The following is a 27380-nucleotide window of genomic DNA, read 5'->3' on the forward strand; positions in this document are numbered from 1 at the left end:
TTTGTGTTGAGCCACCAGCGTGACATCGTGGAGAGGAAACAAATACGATCCTCTGCACCAGGGCGAGATCTGCAGTAGGCAGGAGACTGCGCAGAACACATCTCTGTGCAGCACACGGGTAGGATTTCCTCAGGAAACCTTGTCTTCTGGTTTGACAGATAAATTCAAGTTGGAACATGTGGGTTGGACACTGAGGCAGTTTGGTATCCCAGAGTTTGACAGGGTGGTGAAGGAAGGGAAGAAAACGAGAGGTTAATGATGATACAACAAATGCACGTAAACTGGGCTCAAGACGAGTAGAAATATCCTACTGTTGGATAGTGAGGTGCTGAAGACTTTTTTTTTTTTTAGTGAAGGTAAAAATATGTGAAATTTGTTAAGCTGTTGAAGACTTTATAACATGTCCAGAGTCTTATTACAGCTGCCAAGGTAACTCAGGCCTTTTCTTTGAGCCGCAAGCAATGTTCTTGTTTGCAATGTTCCTTTTAGTGGTGAGACTTACTGACCTCTTCAGTGCGTTTATCTTTATCCTCTGTTGTGCTTTTTACAGGTGGAGTACAGAGAGATGGATGAGAGTCTTGCAAACCTGTCAGAAGATGAGTATTACTCTGAAGAAGAGAGAAATGCTAAAGCTGAGAAAGAGAAAAAACTACCACCACCGCCTCCACCAGCTCCTGCAGAAGAAGAGAACGAAAGTGAGCCGGAGGAGCCATCTGGTGAGTGGAGAGACCTCTGACGCTGCTTACCTGCTTCATTGCCAGAAATGAAGCAGGATCAGGTGCAGCATCATGAATCCTGTGTCTGGTTTGGATCTGGTTTTGAATGATTCTCGACCGGTGTTCTCTTTGCTGGCCCTGGATGTGTAAGGAGGGGAAAAACACAGAAGAGCAGCCTCATAAAGAAGGGAATGTGCATGATACAATCCAGACTAAGCAAAACCTCTCGTAATAGATGCTCATGCTCCTTATTGAATTGTCTTTGGAAGCTTATTGACCACAGCGGCCTCTTTGGCACTCAGCTGACGCACCTGCTCATGTACCAACATTCGCTTAAGCCTTGGAAAGAAAAGAGGTCAGATTTACTGGGGAGTGCTATGCAGGACACCAGATTTAATCTACAGTGATTCCTGTGGCTTTAAGCTATGAATCTGATCTAAAGTTCCAGTTAGATACCGTTTGCCTTAACTTTAGTGCTTTCCTACTTACCTCTGACAGAGTTGGAAAGCTTCCCTTTACATTGGGAAGGTTTTTGGTCAGTCTTGTTCAGAAAGCAGCTTTTGAAATGTACGGTGTTAGCAGTACCCTGTCCATTCTGTACCTCTGTTGCGTTTACAGCCGCCACTGTCAGTTAGGTCTGATGTTTGTGTATCGCTCTACAAAATCCTGCTTTGGCAAAGTTGAGCTGTTGGAGAGATTTCACAATGTGTGTGCAAGCTGGGTTTAGACAACAGCTGAAATTTAGTAGTTCAACTCTTGCTGGTTTGCCACTGATGTGAGTAACTTAGTTTTTGGTTTTGCTGCTCTTAATTGGCTTCGAGTTTGAGGATGTAGACAACGGGATTGATGTCAGTTTGAGAATACTTACCATCAGTTTCAGAAAATTTGTCAAAAGCCACAGTTGTGTTTTAATCTCTTGGGATTTACTCCTGTAATCTCTTCTCTGTTGTGACTGTTGGCTCCTTGCTTGATGCAGCAGTAGTGTAGCTCATACACTTGAGCTGAGTATTTGGAATGAATATATGAAATATTTGGAATGAGATAAAAATGCTCCCTGCCCCTAGAACTGCTCATCTATCAAAAATGGCATTTTAATAGGTGTAATTAAAAAAAAATATTGACTTTACTATTTAATTTAGCTTAAACTTTAGGTTTAACCCTCTAGACCCAATATTAATACACTTTTGGTATTTATCAGATGCCATTTTGTATCTCTAAGAGTGATTATTGCAATCAGTTTGAGGCACAATCACTGAAGTACAGTGCTTTATCCCATGAAGGAAGGAACGTGGAAGAGAGGCAGTGACAGACTCAAGCTATTCTATACACACAGCAGTCTGTTAAGCAGTTAATTCTGCAAGCACTGTATGTAATTGTCTAAATATAGCTGATTTTAAAACAGGCTATATCTAGCTGCCTAGAAGTAAGTAGGATTCAGGTCATCATGTCCTTTCTCTGTTCCTAGAAATCCTATGATACTCTTGAAGCAATGATATAGGAAGATGCCACATTTTCAGTTGTGATCCCATAGATGGTCTTGCTGTATTTTTAATGGCTTCTGAAACTATCTATCAGTGGATCTCTCTATCTTTGTCTTCATTAATGCAGGCATCAAGAGCATCAGGTCATCTTATGCTGGTTGTTCAAGTGCATTGAAACTTCTGATTCAAACAGCTGTAAGCAGGAAGAGGCATGGAGTCCGCTGTCTGTAGAAGTAAAGTTTATAATTGAGGTTTTCTTTCTGTCACTCCTTTGAAGCTAAATAATAAGTCCAATAAGAAATATTAAATAGGACAGTAGTACTAGAGCGGGATTGCATATTGAAAATTAACAAAATGCAAAAAGCTAGCTTGTGTATTACAGTTACTTTATTCTCATTGCAGACCTTAATAATTTCCGCTATATGTTTAAAGCCTGCAAAAACTGAAGTAACGTAGTGGTGGTGTAAAGCTGTCATGTTCTAGTTTATGAATTTTGTGTTGAGAAGCCTAATTGTGCCAACTTCAGAATGTCCTGGTGGACAGGAGGTGATGTTTCACAGTCTGTCCTTGCAGCAGAAGGATGTCATTCAGTGTCACACTCCACGTGACAGCAAAATGCTGTTGTCTGTGGGTGGATTTCACTGATGCACTCAACTGGGGGGGCTCCAGATGATTTGGCTGTGCAGATTGTTCCAGTCTGGGTTTGCAAGATTTACTTCATGTTACTGCAGATCATTTTTAAAAGGTGCAACATGTTTTCACAATTAAGATAATTTCCTTAGAGTATCTCTCCCCTCTTTTACTTGAGGAATATTGTCTGGTAGCAAAAAGCTTCCAAACTCCCTTTCAGTGCTGAGTAACATTTATGTTCTTGTTTGCCAATATCCGTTTTGAAATTAAGGAACTTGCTTCTTTAGTTTTTCTCCTCTAACGATCTTTTTTTTTTTGCCCTCACTAAATTGGATTTTTGTTTTTTATAGCTTCCTAAATATTTTCTTTACCAACTCCTCTCTCTTTAGTTTGGTCAGTATTCTTACTTTGTGGTAGTCGTATGTTCCTTGCTGCTGTTTTCTGAGGAACTGAGACCGAATACAATTCAGATTAATGTCAAGTGAATAGTCCAGCTTAGTGGTGCTCTGTCTCTGTCTTTCATCTGACTCGTCTGTTTTTCTGACTAAATTCAGTACTCATTGGCAGTCATGTGCTTCTGTTCTTTATTTGAAGGCAGCAGATGATTTGATGAAGTGAACTTCCTTGTAGACCTTCTTCCTTATGGCTCATGGGTCTTCATCTGTTGCCTTGAGCCTTTCAGCAGATTCTGTTCCTGCACGCGTTGTGTTTAGCTGCAATAAAAATGTGATGTTAGCATGGATTAGCAGTTCCCTGCCTTGTTCCTTTGCAGCTGGAACATGTCTTTGGATGGGGAAGGAGAGGCACTGCATCAGCAGGCCTGGCTTTCACACAGCATCAGAATTGTGTCCAAGCAAGCAGTAACGGTGATGCTTTTTTTGTTTGTTTTTTGACCTAACATTGGAAATGGTTTAACTGTTATTACCAGAAGAAGAAAATACTGATTTATTTTTGTAAGTAAACCAAGAGTAATTTTGTCCCCTCTACTCATTGTCAGTGCTACTTCAGGGTCAACGAATGCCCCAGGCTGATGTCAGCATCTTTTCACTTTCTTAACTCCTGGAAGCTTTGTAACTTTTCCTGCAAATCAAAGGCCTGTGCTGCAGTGTAAATATTCCCATTTGCGTTGTGTTAGTCTCTCTCAGATTGGAAGCAGATCTTGTAATGTTCCCAGCAAAATAAAGTATTTGCAGTGAAGGTGAAGCGAGGAATTTTCTCTTGTGATTGCAGATGCATTAGTTCAAAGGATCCTGACTAAGACTGCCGAGGCCTATCAAAATACAGTTATTTGTCCCAATCTCTCCTGAGTTTCTGAATTTCCCTGCTGGTAGGGAAAATTATATAATTATATAAATTTATTATATAAAATACTGACTATTGCTTCTCTCCTGTAGCTAAGTGAAAATGTCTGTCTTGTTTCAGTTCCTATTTTATTTTAGCTGTAGATGTGTGATGTTACAGCATTCCCAATGTTAATCCAGGTTATTGAAGTATGAAAACATTTTGGTTCATTTTTGTGTCTTGCATTAAATGTAGTTCAGATGAAGTTCTTTTTAGCTAGAGTATCCCCCAGGAGCCTCTCAGGCTGCATTTGGACAGAATTGCCTGCCCAGTCCCAGACTCTGAAGAGCAATGGGAACAGTTGTGTGTTCAGCCTCAAGTCAGATCTTGCTCTTGCCTGCTTGGAGAGGATTTCTTGAGCAATTCTGCTCTGGGAAGTGACTCTTGCATTTGCTGCTTTTCCGTCAGCGGTTTGTTTCAGTGGGAGTTTTTTGGGCTTCAGAAACACCTGATTTGCTGAAGTTGAAGTGCTTGGTTTGAAGGAGCCTTGGTACAGGAGCAGCTGGGCTGTCTATGCCGTGTTCTACTCCTCCAGCTGTCTGCAGGTGACAGGGCTGTAGGCAGACATCCGGCTGTGCAAGAATATCACTCACCAGCTGATCTTGGAGCTGGCATCTCTGGTGACGATGAGCAGCGTGTGACCTGTTAGCTTTGTTCCTGCAGACATGGCACCTGTACTCATCTCTGCTAGAAATGCTCGGTTCTGGTTGTGTTGTAGTCCTGTCAGGGCTGATACTAAGGACTTGCGTGCAGGCTAAGGTAATTTTGAGGCTTTTTCAGATCTTTCAGATGAGTACTTTGCTTTTCCTTGTGTTTCCAGCCCTGGATATGTTGAAAGACTGATGTCTTTCAGTGTGGGGTATTGATCACATTACTGATCAATGGTATTGGCCTGTACTTGGCTTCAAAGGTGGTCTTGGTGTGTTAGGACACTAGCGTACTGTTGGACTGTCAAGGTCACTGAAGCCAAAATAAGTGGTCTGAGCCTTTCCAAAAGAGTTCTGTCATCAAGCTTCAAGGAAGGGTTTATGGCAAAATAAAAATAAAATAAAATAAAGTTCAAACTATCTGCCGACATATGGGGAGACTCAGGAGTACCAAGGGCAAGACTATCAAATCCTTATGGTTTGAGATCCATAGAATCTGATGGTATCCATCCACGAGATCTTGGTAGTAAGAAATGTAATCTTATTATTCAAATCCTAGCCTAGTTGATCATAAGTATTTAGCCACCAGGAATGCTACGTATTGTGTACTACTTTATTTCCCATAAAGTCTGATGTAAAGTGTTCTAGTAACATGGATAACACTTTAGAAGACTGCAGAGTTTGGTGCCCTGAACCTAGGTTCCAGAAGATGGGATTCTCAGAAAATGGGATTAGTTAGTTGGTGAAATTTAATACCCAAAACGCCAACTGCGAGGCCTTTATGTCCAGTGTGGTTTAACTTATGGAGTAAGGTCCCTGAGTTCTCCTCTTTCCTTCCACAGGGCAAGCAGGAGGACTTCAAGACGACAATTCTGGAGGGTATGGAGACGGCCAAGCATCAGGTGAGGGTGGCGTTTGATGCTTGCCACTTAGTAGCAAGAGCCGCCAAGTTAGGGATTGATGCTTGCAAGTGCGCATGGGTGTGGTTGTCCAGAATTTAGCAAGAGAGGCAGGAGTTGTTCACCAGCCTGTTAAAAAAGTGAGGGGCTATCTTCACATTTCAGTTGAGGTCTGTTCCACCTGCGAGAAAGGACGCTAACCTATGTTGAAATGCCTCAGGCCGATCTCTCATCCCTCCACTCCTCTCCATGTTCAGAGGAGTCCAAGTGTGCAGAAAGTTACTTCTTACCTAGCCAGTTTCTGCCACCTGGAATGACACAGAAGCTCTGGGCTTCACCACGGTAGACCTTTTTTCTCATTTGCTAAAGAAATATAGCACAGAGTACATTTTTGATCCTTTGCTTTTGCTTTTTTCTTTTGAAAGGATTTGTGTTTGAGCTGTGTGCCAGTGGTTAGCCCAGGAGATTTGTCTGCTGGGGAGATTCATAGCCCGCTTCTCAATGGACTGGATTGTGAGATGCATTTGCCATTTGACACAAGTACTGATGCTAGCAGCATGCCCTTAGTGCTTAATTTGCAGAATTGATGTCTTTACTCTTAAGTACTTGAAGTGCTACTGAAAATCTTACTTCAGCTTTACCACTTCTGCTCTCACTTGAGGACTGAGGGTTAGGTTGAAGGAGGTGAAGGCTCCAGAACCTATTTTGTACCTCCAAGTTGAGATTGAAGCAAATGTAACTTAAAGATATTCATCTGAGAATGCATCCTTGCTGTAATAAGTAAAGGAGCCTGGTTACGTTTTAGATCTTGCCACTTACACAGTTTCTGTTACAGATTGTGGGCTAAATGATGCACTGATAATTTCATTTTCAGGAAGGCATTGCCTGCTTGGAATTTCTGTGTATTTTGCATTGTATGTATATGCTTAGGGTATGCTTTAGCAATTGCCTGATTCCTTCAGAGTGTTTTGCATCTGCAGAAGTTTCAGTAAGTCTTTAAACGAGCAGCGTCCCTCAAGTTTTCTTCTGTGGGGAAAAAGAGAATCAAAACCTGAGCATAGGAGTTGCTGATGCCGAGTGTCAGGAACTGGCGAGCGTGTGTGCGAGTGTGTGTGCGAGTGTGTGTGAAGGCAAGGTGTGCCCAGCTCAGGCAGAGCCTCTCCTGCATCCTTAGAGCTGCCTGCCCCTAAGATGGTGTCTGCAGGTCGGGACTGGTGCTCCCTTTAATGTGGTGTTTCCTGAAACACGAGCAATGAGGGTGTGGGATGGGGAGGATTTAGTCAGCCGGAAATCGATTTAACCTTGAGCTGTGCAGTTGCAAAAGGAAGTTCAAGGACATTTAGTTCTTATAAGATCTTGTGGTTGGGCCAAAGAAAATTGTATCTTCACTAAGAGTAGCTAGGCTTTTAGACTTGCCCTAAATTCTGGTGTCAAACTCTGTTGTGTGGGTTTTTTTTGGATTTGGTTTTTCTTTTGGTTTGTTTTTATTTGTTTGTTTTGTTACATACCAGTACTCATTTTAGTTTTGAAGTTCAGGTCATGCCATAAAAGACTTGTAACTTCCAAAAACACCAACCAGAAAATGCACAAAGAAAGAACCCCACTTTGGAGTTCTTCGCAAGCCCATTTCTCCGGCTTCTTTCTTAATATTAAGAAATAAATTGCAAAGCTTTTCAAGAAACTGGCAAGTTGTCTGAAATCCTCATGTCTGTGAGTTTCCTGGTAGTTGATGACTGCGTGACAGTCAATGCTTTGTAGCAAATATCTGGAGAAGGTTGCACACTCATTTTAGCAACAGCCTGTAAGAGAGAGTCAGGTTCAGCACTTCAAACCTGTGTTTAACTGGCCATTCTCTGAAAATTGTGCTGCTGAGCTTTTTGCTAACACTTGATGATCTAGAACCTTAATTAAGATTTGTTAATGTAAATAAAGTATCAGAGGGTGTTGGCTGATGAAAAACTCAGTGTGAGCTGGCAATGTGCATTCACAGCCCAGAACACCAACCCCATCCCAGGCTGCATCCCCAGCAGTGTGGCCAGCAGGGCCAGGGAGGGGATTCTGCCCCTCTGCTCTGCTCTGCTCAGACCCCACCTGCAGTGCTGTGTCCAGTGCTGGAGAACCCAACACAAAAAGGCCATGGAGCTGTTGGAGCGGGTCCAGAGGAGGCCACGGAGATGCTCAGGGGCTGGAGCAGCTCTGCTATGGGGACAGCTGAGAGAGTTGGGGGTGTTCAGCCTGGAGAAGAGAAGACGCGGGAGGACCTTATAGCGACCTTCCAGGACCTGAAGGGGCTACAAGAAAGCTGGGGTGGGACTGTTTACAAGAGCAGGTAGCGATAGAACAAGGGAGAATGGTTTTAGACTGGATATTGGGAAGAAATCTTTCCTTTGAGGTGGTGAGGCCCTGGCCCAGGTTGCCCAGGGAAGCTGTGGGTGCCCCCTCCCTGGCAGTGCCCAAGGCCAGGTTGGACGGGGCTTGGAGCAGCCTGGGTTGGTGGAGGTGTCCCTGCCCATGGGGGTTGGACTGGAGGGGCTGTGAGGTCCCTTCCAACCCAAACCATTTTATGATTCTATGAATTGGCAACTTTGGTTTGATTTACATGCACAGTTTTACGGAGTTCGCAGTTGGTCCAGTGTTAGACTGAAGAACAGCAAAAGGGCTAGGGGTGTTTATTACTGGAGAAGCAGAAATTTTAGCAGAGCTACGGGTTTCTATTCCATAGCTGGATATTAGTGTCGAGAAGCGTTATGGGGATGTCAACTTTTCCTATTGTTAATGCAGTTTTAATTCCTTGCAGTGCTCCGTGGCCTCTGTTACTAATTTCCTCCTGTTATAAAATTCCTGTAAATGATTATAGACAATTTGCTATACCTTGAGTCATCACACAGTTAGATATTCTAATATTTTCTTATTAATTAATTCTGTTAGCTTCACAACTGTTTGCTTACTTAACTTTTTTTTTTTCCAACTTGGGGATGTAAAGATTGGAAGTTCAAGGTGTGTGTGACTGCACCAGAACTGAAAGAAGAGAATTCCTCTCCCCAGTACAGGGATACGTGAAGCTCTGCACATCAACTTCAAACTTTCAAACAAAATTTTTGTCTTGGTTAGAGTAACACACTGCGAGCTTATATTTTCTTTGATATTTGTTATAGTCTTTTGAACAATTCCAGTTTCAGCAAATGATCTTAATCTTTACTGCATTACTTGTGGGAGTTTTTTCCCTAGGGATGTATTGGCTTGTACCTTTCTGGATTGAACATCCTCTCCTCTGTCTGTCTTGATCTTAAGTCACTTCCTAGCACATAGGAGATTTATGTTGTTCTTGCTCTATTTCACATCTCGATATTTCATTTTGCTTGCTGTGCCTGCAAGATTTGCTTTCTGTATTCACTTGTGCTATAGCATTTTACACAGCTGAGTCTTGGCTTATTACTTGATTTATAGTATAACATTCAAATGAGATTGAGAAATATTGGGTCCATAACTGTATTATTACTTCATTGCCAGTGTTTGAATTGATCGAAGTACAGGTGCCTTCATGAATTAAGTCTTTCCGTAGAGAAAATGTCTCTCGTTTGTGTTCAACATCAGTCTTTGACATGTGAAGCATTTAAAAGGAGAAGTCAGAAATATGGAGCTGTTGATTGTAGGCAGCACTTGGGGAGGGGACACAGGAAAAGCCTAAGTAGGGTTGTATTTCATTTCACTGCCTGCTGTGAATATATAGAATATGCAAAAGGAAAAGTTAAGATGGATTGATGAGTCCAGGGCAGATGCAAACTTGAGAAGCAGGTGAGAGGGAGCTGTAGGCATTGTGCCTGCATCTTACAGATATTTTGACTTTGAACAGGTTCAAAAATGCTTTTTGTGTGCTGGTAGAAACTAGAAACCACACAAATGAAGGACAGCATCTAAAGCAGTTACGTGTCACTGATACTATGTCTTTTTAATATAATATTGCGTATTACTGATATGTGCCCCTGCCCCCCTTAATTTTCACTTTGGTTTGGTTTTTTTCCCTCTAGTATAGCTTTTTCGTTAGCCCTGGATGATACCTGTCATTCAAAGAACTGTTGGCTTGAGAAGCTGCATGCCTTGCAGAGATAAATGAAAGCATGACGTGAAACTGTCCCTCAGATCGCTTCATGGCTAGATGTGCTGGCTAGGAAGGGCAGTGTCAAAATCCGTATTTAGCAGTTGCTGTTGCAGTGCTGGAGACAACTCCTCTTCCTGTTGTAGGTGTAGAGGGTGCAGCTTTCCAGAGCAGACTTCCCCATGACCGTATGACGTCTCAAGAAGCCGCCTGCTTCCCTGATATCATCAGTGGGCCACAGCAGACTCAGAAGGTGTTTCTGTACATCAGGAACCGCACCGTAAGTTTATTGTAAAAGTATTGATGGAAAAAGGGTAAGACATTTGTGTACCTTGCAAAGATCTTCTTGGTAGTTACCACAGTGTGGTTTTGATTGGAAAAAACAGTGTCTAACAGTTGTTAGATTTTTCTGGGGGTTGAGATGGTGGGGTTTCATTTCTGGCATCGTGTCATACTTCCCATTGCTAAGGGAGGTGTTATCCAGCTCTTGACTGGGGCACTGCTATGAGGCAGCAAAAGGAATCCATAGAATATTTACGGTATCCAAAACATGGTCATAACAACCTTCCAAGTGATGCGATTCAGCTAATACAGCTTTTAAAAATGAAATAAGCAGAAAGCTGGTGCAAATGTTCTATTATTTGGTCTCAGCTTAAAGAAGTCTGTAGAATATGTGAAAAATAATACTCTGTCAAATACATTGTTGCTTAGAATAAGACAGAGGTCAGAGCTTTTGTTTTTTTACTTTGCTGTAACACTGAGACATGAAGGCAGTCACAGTGCAGTTACTTTTCCAGCTTCTGATTTCATAGAAGAAATTGTAATGTTGAAGAAACAAAATTCTGCTTCTGATTGTAGCATTGCTGCCCAATTCAAACCTTCCACGCAACTTAAAATACAGAAAGAAGGGACAATATTCAAATAATTAATCGAGGAGTTCATTCACTTGAGTTTAGGCAAGCATGCCTGAAGTTTCACAGAATCACAGAAAGTTAGGAGTTGAAAGAGACCTTGAAAGCTCATCCAGTCCAACCCCCCTGCCAGAGCAGGATCACCTAGACTGGATCACGCAGGAACATGTCCAGGCGGGTTTTGAATGTCTGCAGAGAAGGAGACTCCACAACCTCTCTGGGCAGCCTGGGCCATGCTCTGGCACCCTCACACTGACAAAGTTTGGCCTCATCTTCAGCTTGAACCTCATGTGCTCCAGCTTGGGACCATTGCCCCTTGTCCTGTCATTGGACATCACAGAGCAGAGCCTGGCTCCTTCCTCCTGACACTCGCCCTTTACAAATTTATAAACATTAATGAGGTCACCCCTCAGTCTCCTCTGCTCCAAGCTCAAGAGCCCCAGCTCCCTCAGCCGCTCCTCAGCAGGAGATGCTCCACTCCCTCCAGCATCTGCTGTGGCTCTGCTGGACTCTTTCAAGCAGTTCTTGTCCTTCTTGAACTGGCTTTTGTTGTTCCTGTGGAATCTCCCGAGTTGTGACTTTTGGGAAGTGTTGAGATGATGTTTTCTTGGAAGAGCACTTCAGAAGCAGAATAATCTGAATTCCAGTTGCGTAAAACCAGATCAAGACAAGCTAAAAAGTTTGAAAAACAGTTTGCTCAAAATATGTCATGAGTAATCCCTTTATAAACATGTTAGAAGCAGAAAATCCTTCCGCTGAAGCCAGGAATTGGCTGGGATATGAAGGCGGTGGGGGAAGGCTGCATGTGCGAGCACTCACTTGCGTTTTGTAGGTGTGTTCTTGCAGTGCCTGTTTTCTAGTGCACGTAGTTGGGAGATTGTGAACCTGCGGGACTTCCACTCACTTTAAACTGTGCAGGAGGTGCAAATGAGCTGGACTGGACCTGCAGGACACTGGAGGCGCAGTTCAGTGCAGCTCAGACAGCTCTGCCACAATGAAACTCCTCAGAGGGTTTCATCTCCTGACACTGGTAACACACACGCACGTGGAAAACACCTTTTTTGTATTGCTTAGTATAACATGTCTTATTGTTTGTTTAAATGCAGCTGCAGCTCTGGTTGGATAACCCAAAGATTCAGTTGACATTTGAGGCAACAATCCAGCAATTAGAAGCACCTTATAACAGTAAGTCAGGTCTTTTACTGCCCAAACCACGCTGCCTGTGTCATTGCTGTTATTTTTCGGTTTTAGTTGGGGAAAACAGCTCAGAATCAAGGACTTCAGAGGGGCCTTTTGTTAGTGGTGCTCCATGAGTGTTCCTGTACAGAATGGGATGTTGTGGTATGCTTCTGTTTCAGGTTTATTAAGCGTTCATTTGTCTGGTAAAGAAACATATCCCTCCCAGAATTCAAAAAAGCTGGTAAGAAGATGGGTTGTTACTGATGTTTCCTGTGAGTGAATTCACATGCAGCTTTTAGGGTGTGCTTACAACTTCACGGTGGTTCGCAGCTGTGAAGAATTCTTAATCACAGTGTGTCTGGAAGGCATTAAAAAGTTGCATAAGACTTGAGCAGCATGGCTATGATGAAAGAAGGCAGTGAAAGGAGGAGGAGTGATTGCTTGCACCCTTCCCAAAAAAGAGCCCAATCAACTGGAAAAGCATTGAAGGTAGCCATAAAGAAAAAGTAATTAAGGAAGAAAATAATGCTGAAATGAATCCAGTTACACTGGCAAGTATTGCAGAATAGTGAATAATTGTTTATAAAACTAAAAATGAGAATTCAGTGCTCCACTGATGGATTGGCTTCATACTGGTAAATCACACTACAGTTCTGTGTGAAAATCTCTGGATTTAAGCAGTCTCTTTCAGAAAAGGTGTTTTTCCACGCTAGATAAATAAAGCTTTTAATGTCCTGTGCAGCTTTTTTGGCAGTATTCAACACTGTAGTCTAGCATGGAAGACAACTTGTGGTTTCCAGGAAACTTGAACCTCTTGGAGAAGATAGGTTCTTCAGTGCAGAAAGGCCTGTGGTCAGTGAGGCTTTGCTGGGTCACTGCTGTGACACATTTGCTTGCGAGTTTGTTGTCAGTGCGTATGTGGTGCTGAATGTACAGAATAACTTCAAATCATGACAATTTTGTAGGTGATACAGTGCTCGTTCACAGAGTGCACAGCTATCTGGAGCGGCATGGTCTGATCAACTTTGGTATCTACAAGAGAGTGAAGCCCCTTCCAAGTAAGGAACCTGAAAATTGTTTCTAATTGGAGTTTTGGTTTATCATTCTGGGATTTTTTGGGACAAAATTTTGAGTGTTGATTTTAGGATTGTGGTGCTGAGAAAAATACAAAAAGGCTGGAAACCCATCTGGCTGTAGGTGTTCATGTGCTTTATTTTGGCATGGAGAAGCCATGTATTTAAATAAATCACTTTAAGAGGGAGGGGAAAATGTTTGCAGATCTGTGGATAATTCAGTGGCTGTCACCGTTAATTGAGTTATCCTCATTCCTCATTGAATAACGAGACACAAATACGATACGCACTTACATCTGTAATGTGCTTATACGATGTTTTAATTTTACAAGTGCTGAACTTATCTGTCCTTTCTAGGTTTTATTTTTCTGTAGCAGAAAGAAGTAGATCTGTGGTACTGTATCCCACAATAATTAATCAGTTTCTCCCAACAATTGGTCTTCAGAAGTATTTTTCTTCCTATTTTCTTCCTTGTCACAGATGCAAGGTGTTGGTGTATTTTTATTGTGCCTGTCTCATTAAGGAAAATTGTCAAGTGTTTTACTGTGACCGTTTTATGTACATAATTACTTCAATTTTCTTTCTGTGGCTATTTTTATTTAAAGAGTTTGTTGAGTCAGAACAACTGATGAGAAGGAATCTGCGCTTTCATTTTTGGTGTCTCTTAATTGCAACTTTAAGGTGACCACTAATAATGTAGTAATGCACGTACAGATAGGGTCTGTTGCTTATTTTTCCCTCTCTGTAGCCAAGAAGACGGGAAAGGTGATCATTATCGGCTCTGGAGTCTCGGGGTTGGCAGCAGCTCGCCAGTTGCAGAGTTTTGGAATGGACGTCACGGTTCTGGAAGCCAGGGTAGGAATTTCTGTGCTGTTTTACTTCTGTACAGAGCCTCAAGCAGTGCCCAGTCCAGCAGCAGCACAAGGTCGGGCGGTCACAGGGTGAGTTTCTGAGTGCCGAACCTGGCTCACAGGACGAGTTCATACTCCCCGTGAGCGACAGTGTCTTCAGGTGCTGGTGTCACCAGTGGTGACGGCCTGGGATCTTCCCGTCCTGGTTAGGAACTGGTTTTTCAGTGGAAAGCAGAACACAGGTCTGTATTGCAGGAACTTCCATGTTAAATCGAATTACTGTTTGGAATTGCCATACAGTGTCAGGCAGGAGATTTTTCTTGCGCATTTTAAGTCTACATTAATTCTTCCCTTGTTTATTACTGTGTGCTTAACAAAGGGTTTAAAGTGATATAGAGCTACATTTTGCTGTACATGAACTAGCTGATTGTTCCTCTAGTAATAAGGTATTTTTTTATATCCAGCCCTAAATGTAATCTTTTTTTTTAAGTTGAAATTTTTTTCATATAATCTAATCAATTGAGAACTGCTTGATACTAATTTTAAAATAAATAAATCCATTGGCCAATTAAATTGGAATTTATCTTATGTTTTAATTCTTGACTCAATTTTGTTTGTGTATTTGCTCCTGGCACTTTTCTAGGGCAGATTAAAGAAATCTGTTTACTTTTTTAATTAGAGGAGTATTTCAGGCTCTTGATTTTGCTGGTTGATGCTCTCGTTGCTAGGGTAGAAGCGCTGCCAGCTCTGTGCTTCACGTCATCCACACCGCTGCAGCAAAGGAGAGCGCAGCAGTTTAACTTCTTGCTCACCTGAATGTGTTGTTAGGGTCTGTTTATTTTGGTTTTTGGAGGATCCTGGGGGTTATTTTTGTAGCTGGAAGAAAGATCTGTGCTGTAACCTGGGTTTTGTTCTGCACATCTTTGTTATAACTAAGATGTAGATCTGGCAAGAGGCTGTTTTAAAATAATGCAGAATATTTTTCAGTCATTTTTCTCGAGACTGCTGTGTGTCTTCTTGAGTAATTTGTATTGGGTTATTTTTACTCTTTAAGGCTGTCTGGTGTTTTCTCGCATTATGGTTTCAGTGATTCAGGTGGTACTTTCTTAGTGTCCACTCACTTTTTTGGTAACTTTTAGACTCTTAGCTTATATGCATCTGAATTGCTGATGTAATTACTAAAAAGCAAACATGATGTTTTTATGTGAATCGGTAGGTTTTTGGGATCTTTGCCCAGTTGTGCCTGATGTTTCTCTCTGGTGCCATCCTGCTGGCTGGACTGAGGAGAGGTGGCTTCTTTTTTCGCCTTTATAAAGCTGAATGTGTCAGGAAAGGAAGCGCGATCCTGAGGTCCAGCAGTGTGTGCGATGTTGATTCATGGTTGTCTTCTTGATAGACAGCTGGCTCTTCCGTGGAAAATAGATAGGAATAATGGGCTGATGGTTTGTCTAACCCTAAAACTGAATTTTCACGAGCACAGCTGAAGCACTTCCTGTGTAGCTGTTGGATTTTGCGGTAGGAGAAAATCTCGTAGGTAACGTAATCCATCCATGGACAGTGAAGGATTCATTTTAGAGTCACAGTGGATCCTGCTGTAATAGAGATAAATCTGTCCAAATCCGGTTAGGCGTATGTTTTCTTTTTCTTTCCTTTATTTTTCTTTTTTTGAAGTGCAACTTAAACATTTCATTCCTTAGTGTAGGCAAATTAATTCAGATCAAGTGTTCATTTCCAGAGGTCCTTGGAAAAGTGTGCATTCTATTTATTGAAGCATTAAAAGAATATTTATACCATGTTCTGTAGCAGTTTCAGTGATCATATTTAAGTGAGATGTATTGCTGAATGTTACCTTAGGTTTAATATATTGTGCTTTTAAAAGGACCGAGTAGGAGGAAGAGTTGCTACCTTTCGCAAAGGGAACTACGTTGCTGATCTAGGAGCAATGGTGGTAACGGGACTTGGTGAGTTTTTAAAATAAAAAGACACAGGAAGGAAAATCATGGGACAAAATGACACAAGTGCTGGTTTATGGGATGGCATCAGTTATTGATGCCACTTACTCTGCTCAGAAGATGGGCAGGTGTTTAGTGTGGAAATGCAGTGAAATATTATAATATTATAAAACTTGTAATAAGACCTAACTGAGTTTTACTGACTGCCAAAACTTTTTGTCTCTTATGGTTAATCTTTATTAAATTGCAAACAGAAATTGTTTCCAGAGTATCGAAGTTACACAGGCTTGGTAAAGCAGATTTAAGGTTGCCTAGTGAAAGACTGTAATATTTTTATATTTAATTCATCATGGGCATTTCCAGAGTAATCTGCACTTGAATGAGGCAACATATGCTATGGAGAAAGAAAGTTTCCTGTAGTGAAGGAGATGGTTTTGAAGGGCATCCTTCATATTTCTGACCCTGGAGGAGTTGTGAGGAGGGAAGATACTGAAGGGACTGAGCTTGTGGTTCAGAACGGGGAAAGGCTGAAGTTATGGAATCTCTTCTGGGTTTGTTAGTAAATCATGGAAGAGCTTATTTTCTTGGTGGGTTATTGAACTCGAAAAATGAACTCTTTTAGACCTAATCCAAAGCTCCATTCTGCTTGTTCAGTCACTTCTCTGAAGACAGGAAGGTATTGGGGTGGCTGAACAACCCCCTCTAACTTGAACCGAGGCTCTGGCTTTGCTTGGATTGGAGTCACAACATCGGGAAGCCAGATCTGAAAAACTGTTCTCAAAGTTAATTTTGTGGAGGAAATCCATGTTGCCTCTTCTCTGTGCCATTTCCCATTTGTATCCGTTCTTTTCCTTTACTGTACTAAGAGGCTTTGATGTTCAGTGATTCCTTATGCTTGAAGTCAGTGCTTTCTGCCTTCCTCGTCTTTCTACGTGGAGTCTCTTCGATTGCTTTCTGATCTGTTCAGTTACATGTCTTCCAGGTACTGCTGGTGTACGTGGTTCATCTTCACAGCTTATAGTCACTGTGTCCCTTGGTGGAGTCCCACTGAACTCCATTGCCGTGTCACCATGCGTTCAGGAGCTCCTCAAGTTCCTGTGCAGCTGTGGGAGCTTCCCTTGGCCTTTTAACACTGCTCACAAATGTTTTGAAGAGAAGTTTATAGCTGTAAGCTCTCAAATCATGCTGAGATCGCTGCTACCCTAGCACTTTGCTTTTATAATAATCAGCCCTTTTTACATACTGTCCTTTAAGTGTTGGTGGGCAAGTTGTGGGGCTGTTATAGGGGTTTTTTATGACCTTGCTGCAAGAATTGCTGTGAAGAACAGACCTTTAGCAGTATTACACTACACTAGAATGCATTTTGCACTGGAGCTGGTATGTTTGGTCTCTGAAATAGCCTTAACTATGGAATTTTTATTTAATTGTGGACAAACTTTGCAGGGGGTAACTATACAAAATGTTTTCCAGGAGGAAATCCCATGGCTGTGGTCAGCAAACAAGTGAATATGGAACTGGCTAAGATCAAACAAAAATGTCCACTTTATGAAGCAAATGGACAAGCTGTAAGTCTGATACTGTTTCCGTGAACCTTTTAAAAAGAAATATCTCCAATGTATTTGCTACCAGGCTATTGGTCTAGCAGGAAGTAGCTTATGGGAAAAGGAAGAGGAATAATGGAAGTGTGTGTCCATTTTTAAGCAGTGTAGTAATATTCTAGCATGTCTGCACCTATTCTTCTAAAACCTGTTGTTTCCACATGAGTTTTTAACTTTGAATTTCAGAGGTTTTGTGGAAGCTAAGTTCTTGTTTGTTCATCCCAAATTCATTACTGTTTTTCCTTAGACAGTTGTCTGTCTCACTCTTCTTTGAAATGAGTGTCTGCTGTGCTGGCACTCCAGCTTGTATTGCTGCTGCTGCTACTCCTTTTTCCTGAAAGCCGCTCATTCTGGTTATTCTACTTGTTGCTTTTTAAAGAATGGACCAACCAATGTCAGGTGGTTGAGTGCATGCAGCAGTTCACCAATAATGTCTAGAGCTGGGATGCACAAACTTAGCTATATTTCTTTCTGCTGTAGTGTCAAGGAGTGCTGTTAGAGACGATGTGTCTTAGTTTAGTGATGAATCCTACACATATATTGCCTGGAAGTGTTCCTACCTCCTGAATCTTAAAATGTGCTGCTAAGACTACCTTCTATCAGAAGACAGATGAGGATACAGGGCTTCTTGCTAGAGGCCTGAAAAAGAGATCTTTGGCACAAACTTCTTGTAACCTGGCACCTGCATCTTTTCTTACTGCACTGAGAGGGTGGTGAGGCCCTGGCCCAGGTTGCCCAGAGAAGCTGTGGGTGCCCCCTCCCTGGCAGTGCCCAAGGCCAGGTTGGACGGGGCTTGGAGCAGCCTGGGCTGGGGGAGGGGTCCCTGCCCATGGGGGTTGGGCTTGGGGGGCTGTGAGGTCCCTTCCAACCCAAATCACACTGTGATTCTGTCAGTGAACAGAATGTTGTTATAAGCTCAGGGAAAGTTCTTGCAGTCAGTCTGCTCTTGTGTTATGAAGCTGGTCCTGCATGTAACATACTACGGTCTTGTTTTCCCTGCTATTTTCAGCATCTCCCCAAGTAACTCTTCAGTATCTTGCAGTGGGGCAGATGTATCCCTATGCAAATTACTGTGCACCAGTAGCAGCCAAGAGCACAGCCTTTCTTTTCTCAAAAGAGCGCTAATGTTCCACCTCTCCCTCTGTCATTTTAGCAAACTTCATGGTGCTTGTCAGGAGGCGAGTTGTAGCTTTTAAATTAGGTAATTCCCCAGCCATCTTAGGAAACATCAAAGATCTCCTTGGAAAACTATATATAATAACAGATAATAATTTGGGCATCTAAAGCAGGAAATGCATCTAGAAGTCAAGGGACAAGTAATAATCGGATGTTCTTCATACCTTGGCTACTGTCTCGACAGCTTTCCACATCTACGCAAGTATATTTTCAATGGTTGACGGTTCCTGCCAGTCTGTGCTTTTCTCCATTACCTGCATTTTACTGAAGGGCAAAGTACATCAGAGTTCTACACTGAGTGTATGTCCTCGTCATTGTGGGGTGCCACCCCCCTGTTAGGGCGCACTGAGATGATAACATCAGCTAACGTAGTTCTCATCGCAGGCGCCACAATTCTCTATCAGCATCAGCCCTTATAGGCTAAAAACAAGACGACGTTGTCTGCTCTTGCTTACCGAGGCAGTGAGTCAGAATGATCTGGTACCTTATGGTCCTGGTACAGCACAGTGACCTGGGGTGATCTGGCACCCCCTCATTGCGCCTGGAACTCCTGTTGCCTGGGAAACAAACCTGAGGCTCATTGTGCCCCAAAAACTAGCCTAGATCATCTGATAAGAATTGCGGCCTCAGGAGTTCTGACAGAAGTCAGTTATTTCGGAGACCTATAAATGTGCAACCCCAGTCTCCTGGATCGCAGTGGGCTGTGGGCAGCATCTGAACTGGGACCCCTCTTGGGCACCAATTCCTTGAGGTCGTTTGCCAACAGCCGCCGCAAGGCCAGGGCAAGGCCAGCCCTCCTTGATACTCAGTTATCGCCTGCTGAGATGTGTCAATGTGTCATGAATATTTGCTCTAAAAACCTGACTTTTGGTACCACAATAAATAAATAATTAAATATGCATAAACTATTGGTACCAAATATCTTTTGTTTATTTGCATGTTGTGTGTGTGTATACATAAATATGTATATATGACACCTTAATGTAGGTTAGCTTAAAACTTGTCATTCTGTGATCTGTAACCAAATTACTGTATTACTATCTATTTTTCTGAATCACCTTAAATATAGAAATTGGTTATGATTAAGCAATGCTAAAATCACCTTGCATTTTCAATAAATCTTAAATTGTTGCTAAATCATAACCATGGTCTATCATTCCATCTGTGACAATCACTAAGCTCTGCACTGAAGGCATAAATCTGTCTTGCTCCTCACAACTGTATGGCAACCCAAGATTGAGCAATTTATACCTTCAGTTACCACCCCTCTAAAGTGCAGTTATTATTTTAGTCTTTGTCATGGTATTACCTAATTACAAAAGACTTCTCTCTGAGGAAATGAAGATGGTATCAAAATCTCTGCACATGGGATGGGTTCTTAATGATTCCAAGTTTCAGATCTTTGTGAGGAGTTGGTTTCCTCCAAAAAAATTACAAATTTAGGAGTCTGAATTGGCTTTGGGAAGTTCTGCTGCCTGCACCGCTTCTGAACAAGGCATTGATGTCAGCTGTGAAAAGGTGGACAGTGTGAATATCGAAAAGTCATTTCCCTTTCTTTATCCTGACTTCACAGTGCTGGGAAGTGCATTTTGTGATGCTGGCCTCAGTTTCTTGTCCCCCAGGATCTTCACATCATCTTCTGCAGAGCTGGTGCCCGGCAGTCAGTCCTTGTCTGGTCTGGTACGTGGGATGTTCCAGTGCAGTCTCTAGGCTTTGCCTTTGAATCTCATGAGTTTTCTGTCAGGCCATTCCTCGGCTTCTTGAGATTACACTGAGAGGAGAAGAGAGTTGGGGGTGCCTGAGAGCTGCTCTTGCCCATGAAGCCTGAGACAAACAGGAATTTAGTGCTTTAACCGTCTCCATGTCCATTCCCACTCGGCTCCGCAGCAGGCTGCATTATCCTGACTTTTTGGCAGCTGCTGTGTATGTAGAGAGTCCTTCTTGTTGCCTTCTTGTGTCCAACTTCTTGGTTTCAACTCTGTTTTCTTTGGCCAGCCATCCTTGCAAAGTGACTTCGTGCTGTACAGCCCTTGATGTCTCACCATTTGAGAGGCTAAAGGTGTTACATTTATTTTTACAAGAGCTATTAGGTACTTTTTCACTGTACTCTTTTAAGTGTCATTCTAGTTTAGGGCATATGGTTATTCCTCTTTTTTAAACACTGCTCTCAGAATTTACCTGTACCATGCCTTTGTCATGCCTCTGTTTTGGGAAATGGTAGCATTTTGATTTTGTTATAAGGTGGTGTCAGTTTAGACTGCACTGGAGAAAGTAATCTGTGTCATTGCACCAGTTTCTTGTAATGTTTTCTCTGTACTACTCAAGTGTTGTCTTTCAGACTTTGAGCTTTGGTGACCTATATTTTTGCTTTTGTATTTATGAATGGATCCTTAAGAAAGTTTGTTATTTTGACTCCTAGGTTCCAAAAGAGAAAGATGAAATGGTGGAGCAAGAATTTAATCGTCTGCTGGAAGCCACCTCCTACCTCAGTCATCAACTGGATTTTAATGTTCTCAATAATAAACCTGTCTCCCTAGGTCAGGCTCTGGAGGTTGTCATACAGTAAGTGACCTCTCTTTATGGCAGACTTTCCTATTTTATGGAGGATTTTCCAAAAGATACCTGAAACAATTGTGATGCTTCTAGGAGAAGCACTACCTACTTAATACTGCTGTGTAATCAGCTGTGTTCTCATTTGTGTATGTGTTTCTTGTTTTTGAAGCAAAATATGCCAAAAATTGTTAAAAGAGCAAACATCTTTTCTTGAAAGCTTCCTGAAAATCACTACTTACAGTAACTGATAATTGTCTTAATATGAATTGGTGTACATGCTTTGTGTACACTTACGCTACTTGAAAGTTAATGACATTTGTAATACGCTTTTTAATAATAGTGGGTACTTTCAGATTGATGTTTTAGCTAGTCAAGTATCCCTTATTTACAGAAACTTGTATTGATTTTCTAATTGCTGTACAAGCATTTACTAAAATATCCCATTATGTGCTTTTATTGCATTACACTAATTAGACTGTGATAATGAGTTTTCTCAAGAACATTAGGATTTTATGCTGAACTGAGTCTCACTTTTCCAGGTTGCAGGAGAAGCATGTGAAGGATGAGCAGATTGAACATTGGAAAAAAATTGTCAAAACACAGGAGGAATTAAAAGATCTTCTTAACAAGGTCAGATGGTGACATTTGAAACAAGAAGGCAGCGTTGTGTTCTTTGGAAAGTGGCAAAATGTACTAAAACTGCCATGGACAGTTGACATTAATGCTCTTCCTAAGCATATCTGTTCATCTCAGACCTGCCTAGAAGCACTCTTATGACAAAGGAGTCTCAGCTTTTGAGGAGAAGCACATAAGTGACTAGGCAGAGGATTGTAAAACAAAAATATGGGAGAAGGGAGAGGACAGACACAATCAAGTGTTGTGTCATAGCTTGCTTTAGAGATGCTGAAAATGGCTGAGGCTTTTGGGGGGTAATTTTAAAATATTGTTGCAGTTACAATTTGATTTATAGTGTAGAAACAGGTCTGCTTAGAATGGTTTTGGTTGTGGTAGATAACGTCTTCTCTGTGGAAGTTCCTGAAATACAGAATGTCTGAGGACAGCTCTCATATCCTAAGTTATTTGCAACTGATTTGTAAGAAATCAGTGATGTTTGGTTTAAGCCGTGTTGTTTTGGAGTAGGTGGTATTTATTGTGGTTTTTTGGACGTAGAATTGCATATAAGTAACATCTGCCAAATCGAGGACATCTCTTTGGTATAACGATGTATTTGGAGAGGAGCAACATTTTACATGGTAACTTGCATGAAATCTACTTTCCCTTATCTTTATTTTTTTTTCCTTTCTTTCTCCCTTTTCCTACTCCACCTGAAAAAGATGGTGAATTTAAAAGAGAAGATTAAAGAACTTCACCAGCAGTACAAGGAGGCCTCAGAAGTGAAGCCACCTCGGGATATTACAGCAGAGTTCCTTGTGAAAAGCAAGCACCGGGACCTGACGGCACTTTGCAAGGTAGGGCTGACACTTGCAGGGCTTGAGTCAGGGGTTCCTGAGGACTTCAGCAGCCAGGGAAAACCAGGCAGTATCGGTGTTTCCACATCTCTCACTCTGACCCAGTACTCAGGAGAACGTGAGTGATGGTAACTCAGGATTGCGGTACTGATAACAGGGCTGCATTAAGGACCTTTAAGTCTTTCATGGCTTATGGTGGAGAGCATTAACATGATGAAGGCTCGACTTAAGGTAACAGTCTGTGCTGGCTCATGTCAGGCAGCATTTAGTGGTTTGAAGGCTAAATTTTAGGTCAGACTTGATCTTTAATACTGCTGGGGCTCACAGTACTCTGGAAATAACTTTTTTGCTGTTTTTTGGAGAGAGATGCTCTTTCTCGAAGATAAAAAAAGCAGTTTCCTGAGTAAAAGATTTGTGCATATCCAAAGATTGTTGTCTACTGAGCTCTGTAATGCCAAGCAGATTTAGTCCTGTCCCATCCCCCATGTATCATGATGTAGGAATACGCTTTCAAAAGGAGACCTTAAAACCTGTTCTTTCTGACAGTGAGACACCCTGTGCTGGCTCAGGCCAGATAGAAGCCAGGATCACTTTTCAGCTACTTGTTCAGGTGGAGATACACACATTTGATGTGGAAACTCAGTTTGTGTATACATAAGCAGGATCTCTTGTATCTTGTCACCAGTAAACACATTTCTGCTCTTGTTGCTGTTACTGGACACTCCAAATTATTCTGCCTTGAAGGAAAATCATCATGTCAATGATCATTGCCTTTATAGATGTTTCTACTAGTTCTTTTTAAAATAAGAAAAAAAAACCCAAACTGTGGAAAAATCTTGAATTAGATCATGTTGTTGTCTTTTGCATGACTGCTTCTTATTTGAAAAACTCGCTATTAACTATAATCTTTGATAGAGAAGCATAGAAGTAACATTTTGTGCAATACAAAAAAGCTCTTGGTACCATAGGAACCTTTAAAATACAGGACTGTAATGGACCTTCGTGTTCTTCAGATTTGAGTGTTTAAATTTCTAAAATACTAGCATACTCATCTTTCCTGTGGTGTGGCATTAATTTCTATATATTCAAACAGCAAAAGGGCAAAATATGCTGAATTAAATGTTGGAAAAATAGAGGACTCAATTTAGATTCCACTAAAACCATGAATCTTCCACTGATTTCTCTTGAGATTTGGTCTAGTCTGATGCTACATGATGTCTTTAAGTCCTTTTACATGTAAACTGATTTTAATGTTAGCTTTTAATCTCAGGAGTATGATGAATTGGCAGAAACACAAGGAAAGCTGGAAGAGAAGTTGCAAGAACTTGAAGCCAATCCACCAAGGTAAAGATACAAACTAGAAAAATAAATACTCAGGAAAGAAGCTTTTTTCCCTACTTTTCACCAAGTTTCAAAAATGCTGTGGTGTGCTTGCTTTTAATTATGGTAGCTCAAGGGGTTAAGACGGTACAAACACAAAGTCTAAGATCCCTCAGTTTTAGGAGTCATCTTTCTCATTTTCAGAGGAGACTCAGGCAAAAAAGGTGGTTCTGCATTATCGTAGAAGTCCTTGCTGTAACCAGTGCCTCACCTCAGGAAGCCTTTGAGATTTTCAGTCCTCATCAGTGATGATAGCACACTAATCCTGCTTGCTTTGGCAGAATATAATAAGGTGTTCTGTGTGATTACACTAGGGTTTTAGTCACCGTCTTCGTACATGATATTTTAGCCATTATGTATGTAACTTTGTTTATTACTGAAGTTAAGTTTCTAGCTTCACTTAAAATATTTTACATGAACTCCCCTTTTAAAATGTATTAGCTGGTTGTTGTTACTCGGCTTTCACAAAGGTCCAGATGTTTGAAGCAGAATCTGCTTGTGTTCTTTTTCTATTTTTTATGTCTCCATTAAGGAGTGACTCAAACAACAAAGATTGTGAATGAGTTTTTTAAAAGCCGTGCATTTGCTACATGCTATTCTAGCGAATTAGATGTGTTATATTGTGTGTGGTTTTTTTTTTTTTCTAGTGATGTTTATCTGTCATCAAGAGACAGGCAGATACTTGACTGGCATTTTGCAAACCTAGAATTTGCTAATGCTACGCCCCTGTCTACTCTTTCACTGAAGCACTGGGACCAGGTAGCTGATTAATATATTCATTCAAAAATTAATAAGCTAAAAACAAGCTGCATTTCTTTCATTCTCGTGGAAGCTTCTCTATGTTAATAGTAATAGTTCCTAAACAGTTAAGTGCTCTGCTTTATACAGATACTGAGCTCTTACGTGTTGATTGGTGATGAAATTCCAGATGGCTTTTAGTTAGTGCCAAAACAATCACTGGTAACACTGTCTGCTGAAAGTTCCTATGCTTGAAATTACTCAACTACTAAACAGAAAGAGTTTCAAATTTGACTCACTCTTTGAAAAACAGTTTTAGAAAAAGAAATTGCCATTATGTAGAGTGGCTCATTATTTTCTGTTGAATTCTGTGATTTTGTTATAAATGCTTGCTTTTTATGCATCTTCATTTTAGGATGATGACTTCGAATTCACAGGCAGTCACTTGACTGTGAGGAATGGATATTCCTGTGTGCCTGTAGCCTTGGCAGAAGGGTTGGATATTAAATTAAACACAGCAGTTCGCCAGGTTCGCTATACAGCGTCAGGTAAATGAAACCCCCTCCTCTGGAAGACTGGCCTGAGGGAAAATGATCACAGAAATTAGATTTTGGTGCTTCTGGAAGCAGATGTGAAGATCTCATAAAAACCCTCCCATTTTATGTTTTTGGTGAGATAAACAGCCACATTTCTTATTGTGATTGATCGTGTAGGAAGCTGTTAGAGATTTATTAATTTTTAATGCTTTTTTTTTTTTTGCTTATTTCTGTGACTGGTCTGACACCGTCCTTTTCAGTTGTATTTACTGTCTCAAGTTCACATTCATTCTCTCATTTCTTTACTTCACTGGTTGAAGTGTTTGAGGTAAGAGGTCGTGGGCTGCTTAAAACGTGGTGCCACAGGATTTGCTGTTAGATGTAGAAATGAGTGTAATGTGGGCTCAAACAAATGGAAGGAATATATCTTTTTGTTCTTCAAAACATTGGGCTTGGGAAATTGTCAGCTGGGAGAGCAACTCAATGAAAGGTTCACTTTCTACTTGCTATTTATTTATACATCTATTTAAATACCATTTACTGGCCTCAATGAACCACAGCATGCTCGTTTTCAGACGCTGTGTGAATGTAGCTTTCTGGATTTCAGGTACGTGGCCAGTAGCACTCACTTGCCTACAAGTTAAGTAATTGTTATTGTAAACTGGTGTGTATGTTTTCACAGAATCCCAGAACGTTAGGGATTGGAAGGGACCTCCAAAGCTCATCCAGTCCAATCCCCCTGCCGGAGCAGGAACACCCAGATGAGGTTACACAGGAAGGCGTCCAGGCAGGTTTTGAATGTCTCCAGAGAAGGAGACTCCACAACCTCTCTGGGCAGCCTGGTCCAGTGCTCTGTCACCCTCACTGAGAAGAAGTTTCTTCTCAAATTTCAGTGGAACCTCCTGTGTTCCAGTTTGTGTCCGTTACCCCTTGTCCTATCATTGTTTGTCACCGAGAAGAGCCTGGCTCCATCCTCGTGACACTCGCCCTTTAAATATTTATAAACATGAATGAGGTCTCCCCTCAATCTCCTCTTCTGCAAACTAAAGAGACCCAGCTCCCTCAGCCACTCCTCAGAAGGGAGATGCTCCACTCCCTCCATCATCTTTGTAGCCCTACGCTGGACTCTCTCCAGCAGTTCCTGTCCTTCTTGAACTGAGGGGCCCAGAACTGGATGCAATATTCCAGATGCGGTCTCACCAGGGCAGAGTAGAGGGGGAGGAGAACCTCTCTGCCCTCCAACCATCCCCCTCCCGATACACCCCAGGATGGCATTGGCCTTCTTGGTCACAAGGGCACAGTGCTGGCTCATGGTCATCCTGCTGTCCACCAGGATCCCCAGATAGTAGTTTCTTTAATTTTTAATCCAGTGCTCTTGCCTCCTGGCCTGTTAACTGATTGTTTTTCTCTCCCCTTTCCAGGCTGTGAAGTGATAGCTGTAAATACCCGCTCTACCAGCCAGACTTTCATTTACAAGTGCGATGCTGTGCTGTGTACCCTTCCCTTGGGAGTGCTGAAGCAGCAGCCCCCAGCAGTGCAGTTTGTGCCGCCTCTTCCTGAGTGGAAAACATCCGCAGTGCAGCGGATGGGATTTGGCAACCTTAACAAGGTGACTCGGCCCTTGCGGGAGCTTGCGATAGGTGTAATCTGAAATGTGTGTAGTATGTGTATGGTGGATGAGAGGAAGAGCATGTTTTCCACTGCCGTTCTGCTAGATTTTAGTGCTGAAAATTATTAGCTAAATTTCAGAAGTATATTGACTCAGTATGTCTGCACTAGCTTGTTAACCAGCTAATTTGTAAATGATGAGACCCTACTACCCTACGGAAGGTAGTATAGGTATACACCTTATGTATTACATACATGCAGTATATATTAACCAGATTTTCCGTTCTTGACCTTTCCAGTGATAAACATCAATGAGTGTAATTGTCTTTATTTGTATTGTGCGCTCTTCCTAACTCCTGATTCTCTTTGCCTCTAGGTTGTGTTGTGTTTTGATCGTGTCTTCTGGGATCCAAGTGTCAATTTGTTTGGTCATGTTGGTAGCACTACTGCAAGCAGAGGAGAACTTTTCCTCTTTTGGAACCTCTACAAAGGTAGCTGTGGTGCATGTCTGCTTTTGTCTCACAGAATCCCAGAACGTTAGGGATT

The 27380-nt window shown here is 41.7% G+C and overlaps 1 protein-coding gene across 1 annotated transcript; it reads left to right on the forward strand.

Annotated features, from left to right (window-relative positions):
* Nucleotides 1-556: 556 nt before the first annotated feature.
* Nucleotides 557-27325, forward strand: KDM1A (lysine (K)-specific demethylase 1A; the record flags this gene model as incomplete). The annotated part of the gene is made up of 16 exons (XM_010182805.1): nucleotides 557-716; nucleotides 5658-5717; nucleotides 9957-10090; nucleotides 11828-11906; nucleotides 12866-12958; nucleotides 13722-13828; nucleotides 15704-15785; nucleotides 17247-17341; nucleotides 20970-21112; nucleotides 21643-21733; nucleotides 22438-22572; nucleotides 23843-23916; nucleotides 24600-24711; nucleotides 25106-25238; nucleotides 26648-26835; nucleotides 27211-27325. Coding segments are annotated over exons 1-16 (1792 nt in total), but the record flags the coding sequence as incomplete, so codon positions are not given.
* Between the last annotated feature and the right edge of the window lie 55 nt (nucleotides 27326-27380).

The sequence above is a fragment of the Mesitornis unicolor genome, unplaced genomic scaffold, assembly GCF_000695765.1.
Source record: "Mesitornis unicolor isolate BGI_N332 unplaced genomic scaffold, ASM69576v1 scaffold13844, whole genome shotgun sequence".
Taxonomy (NCBI): domain Eukaryota; kingdom Metazoa; phylum Chordata; class Aves; order Mesitornithiformes; family Mesitornithidae; genus Mesitornis; species Mesitornis unicolor.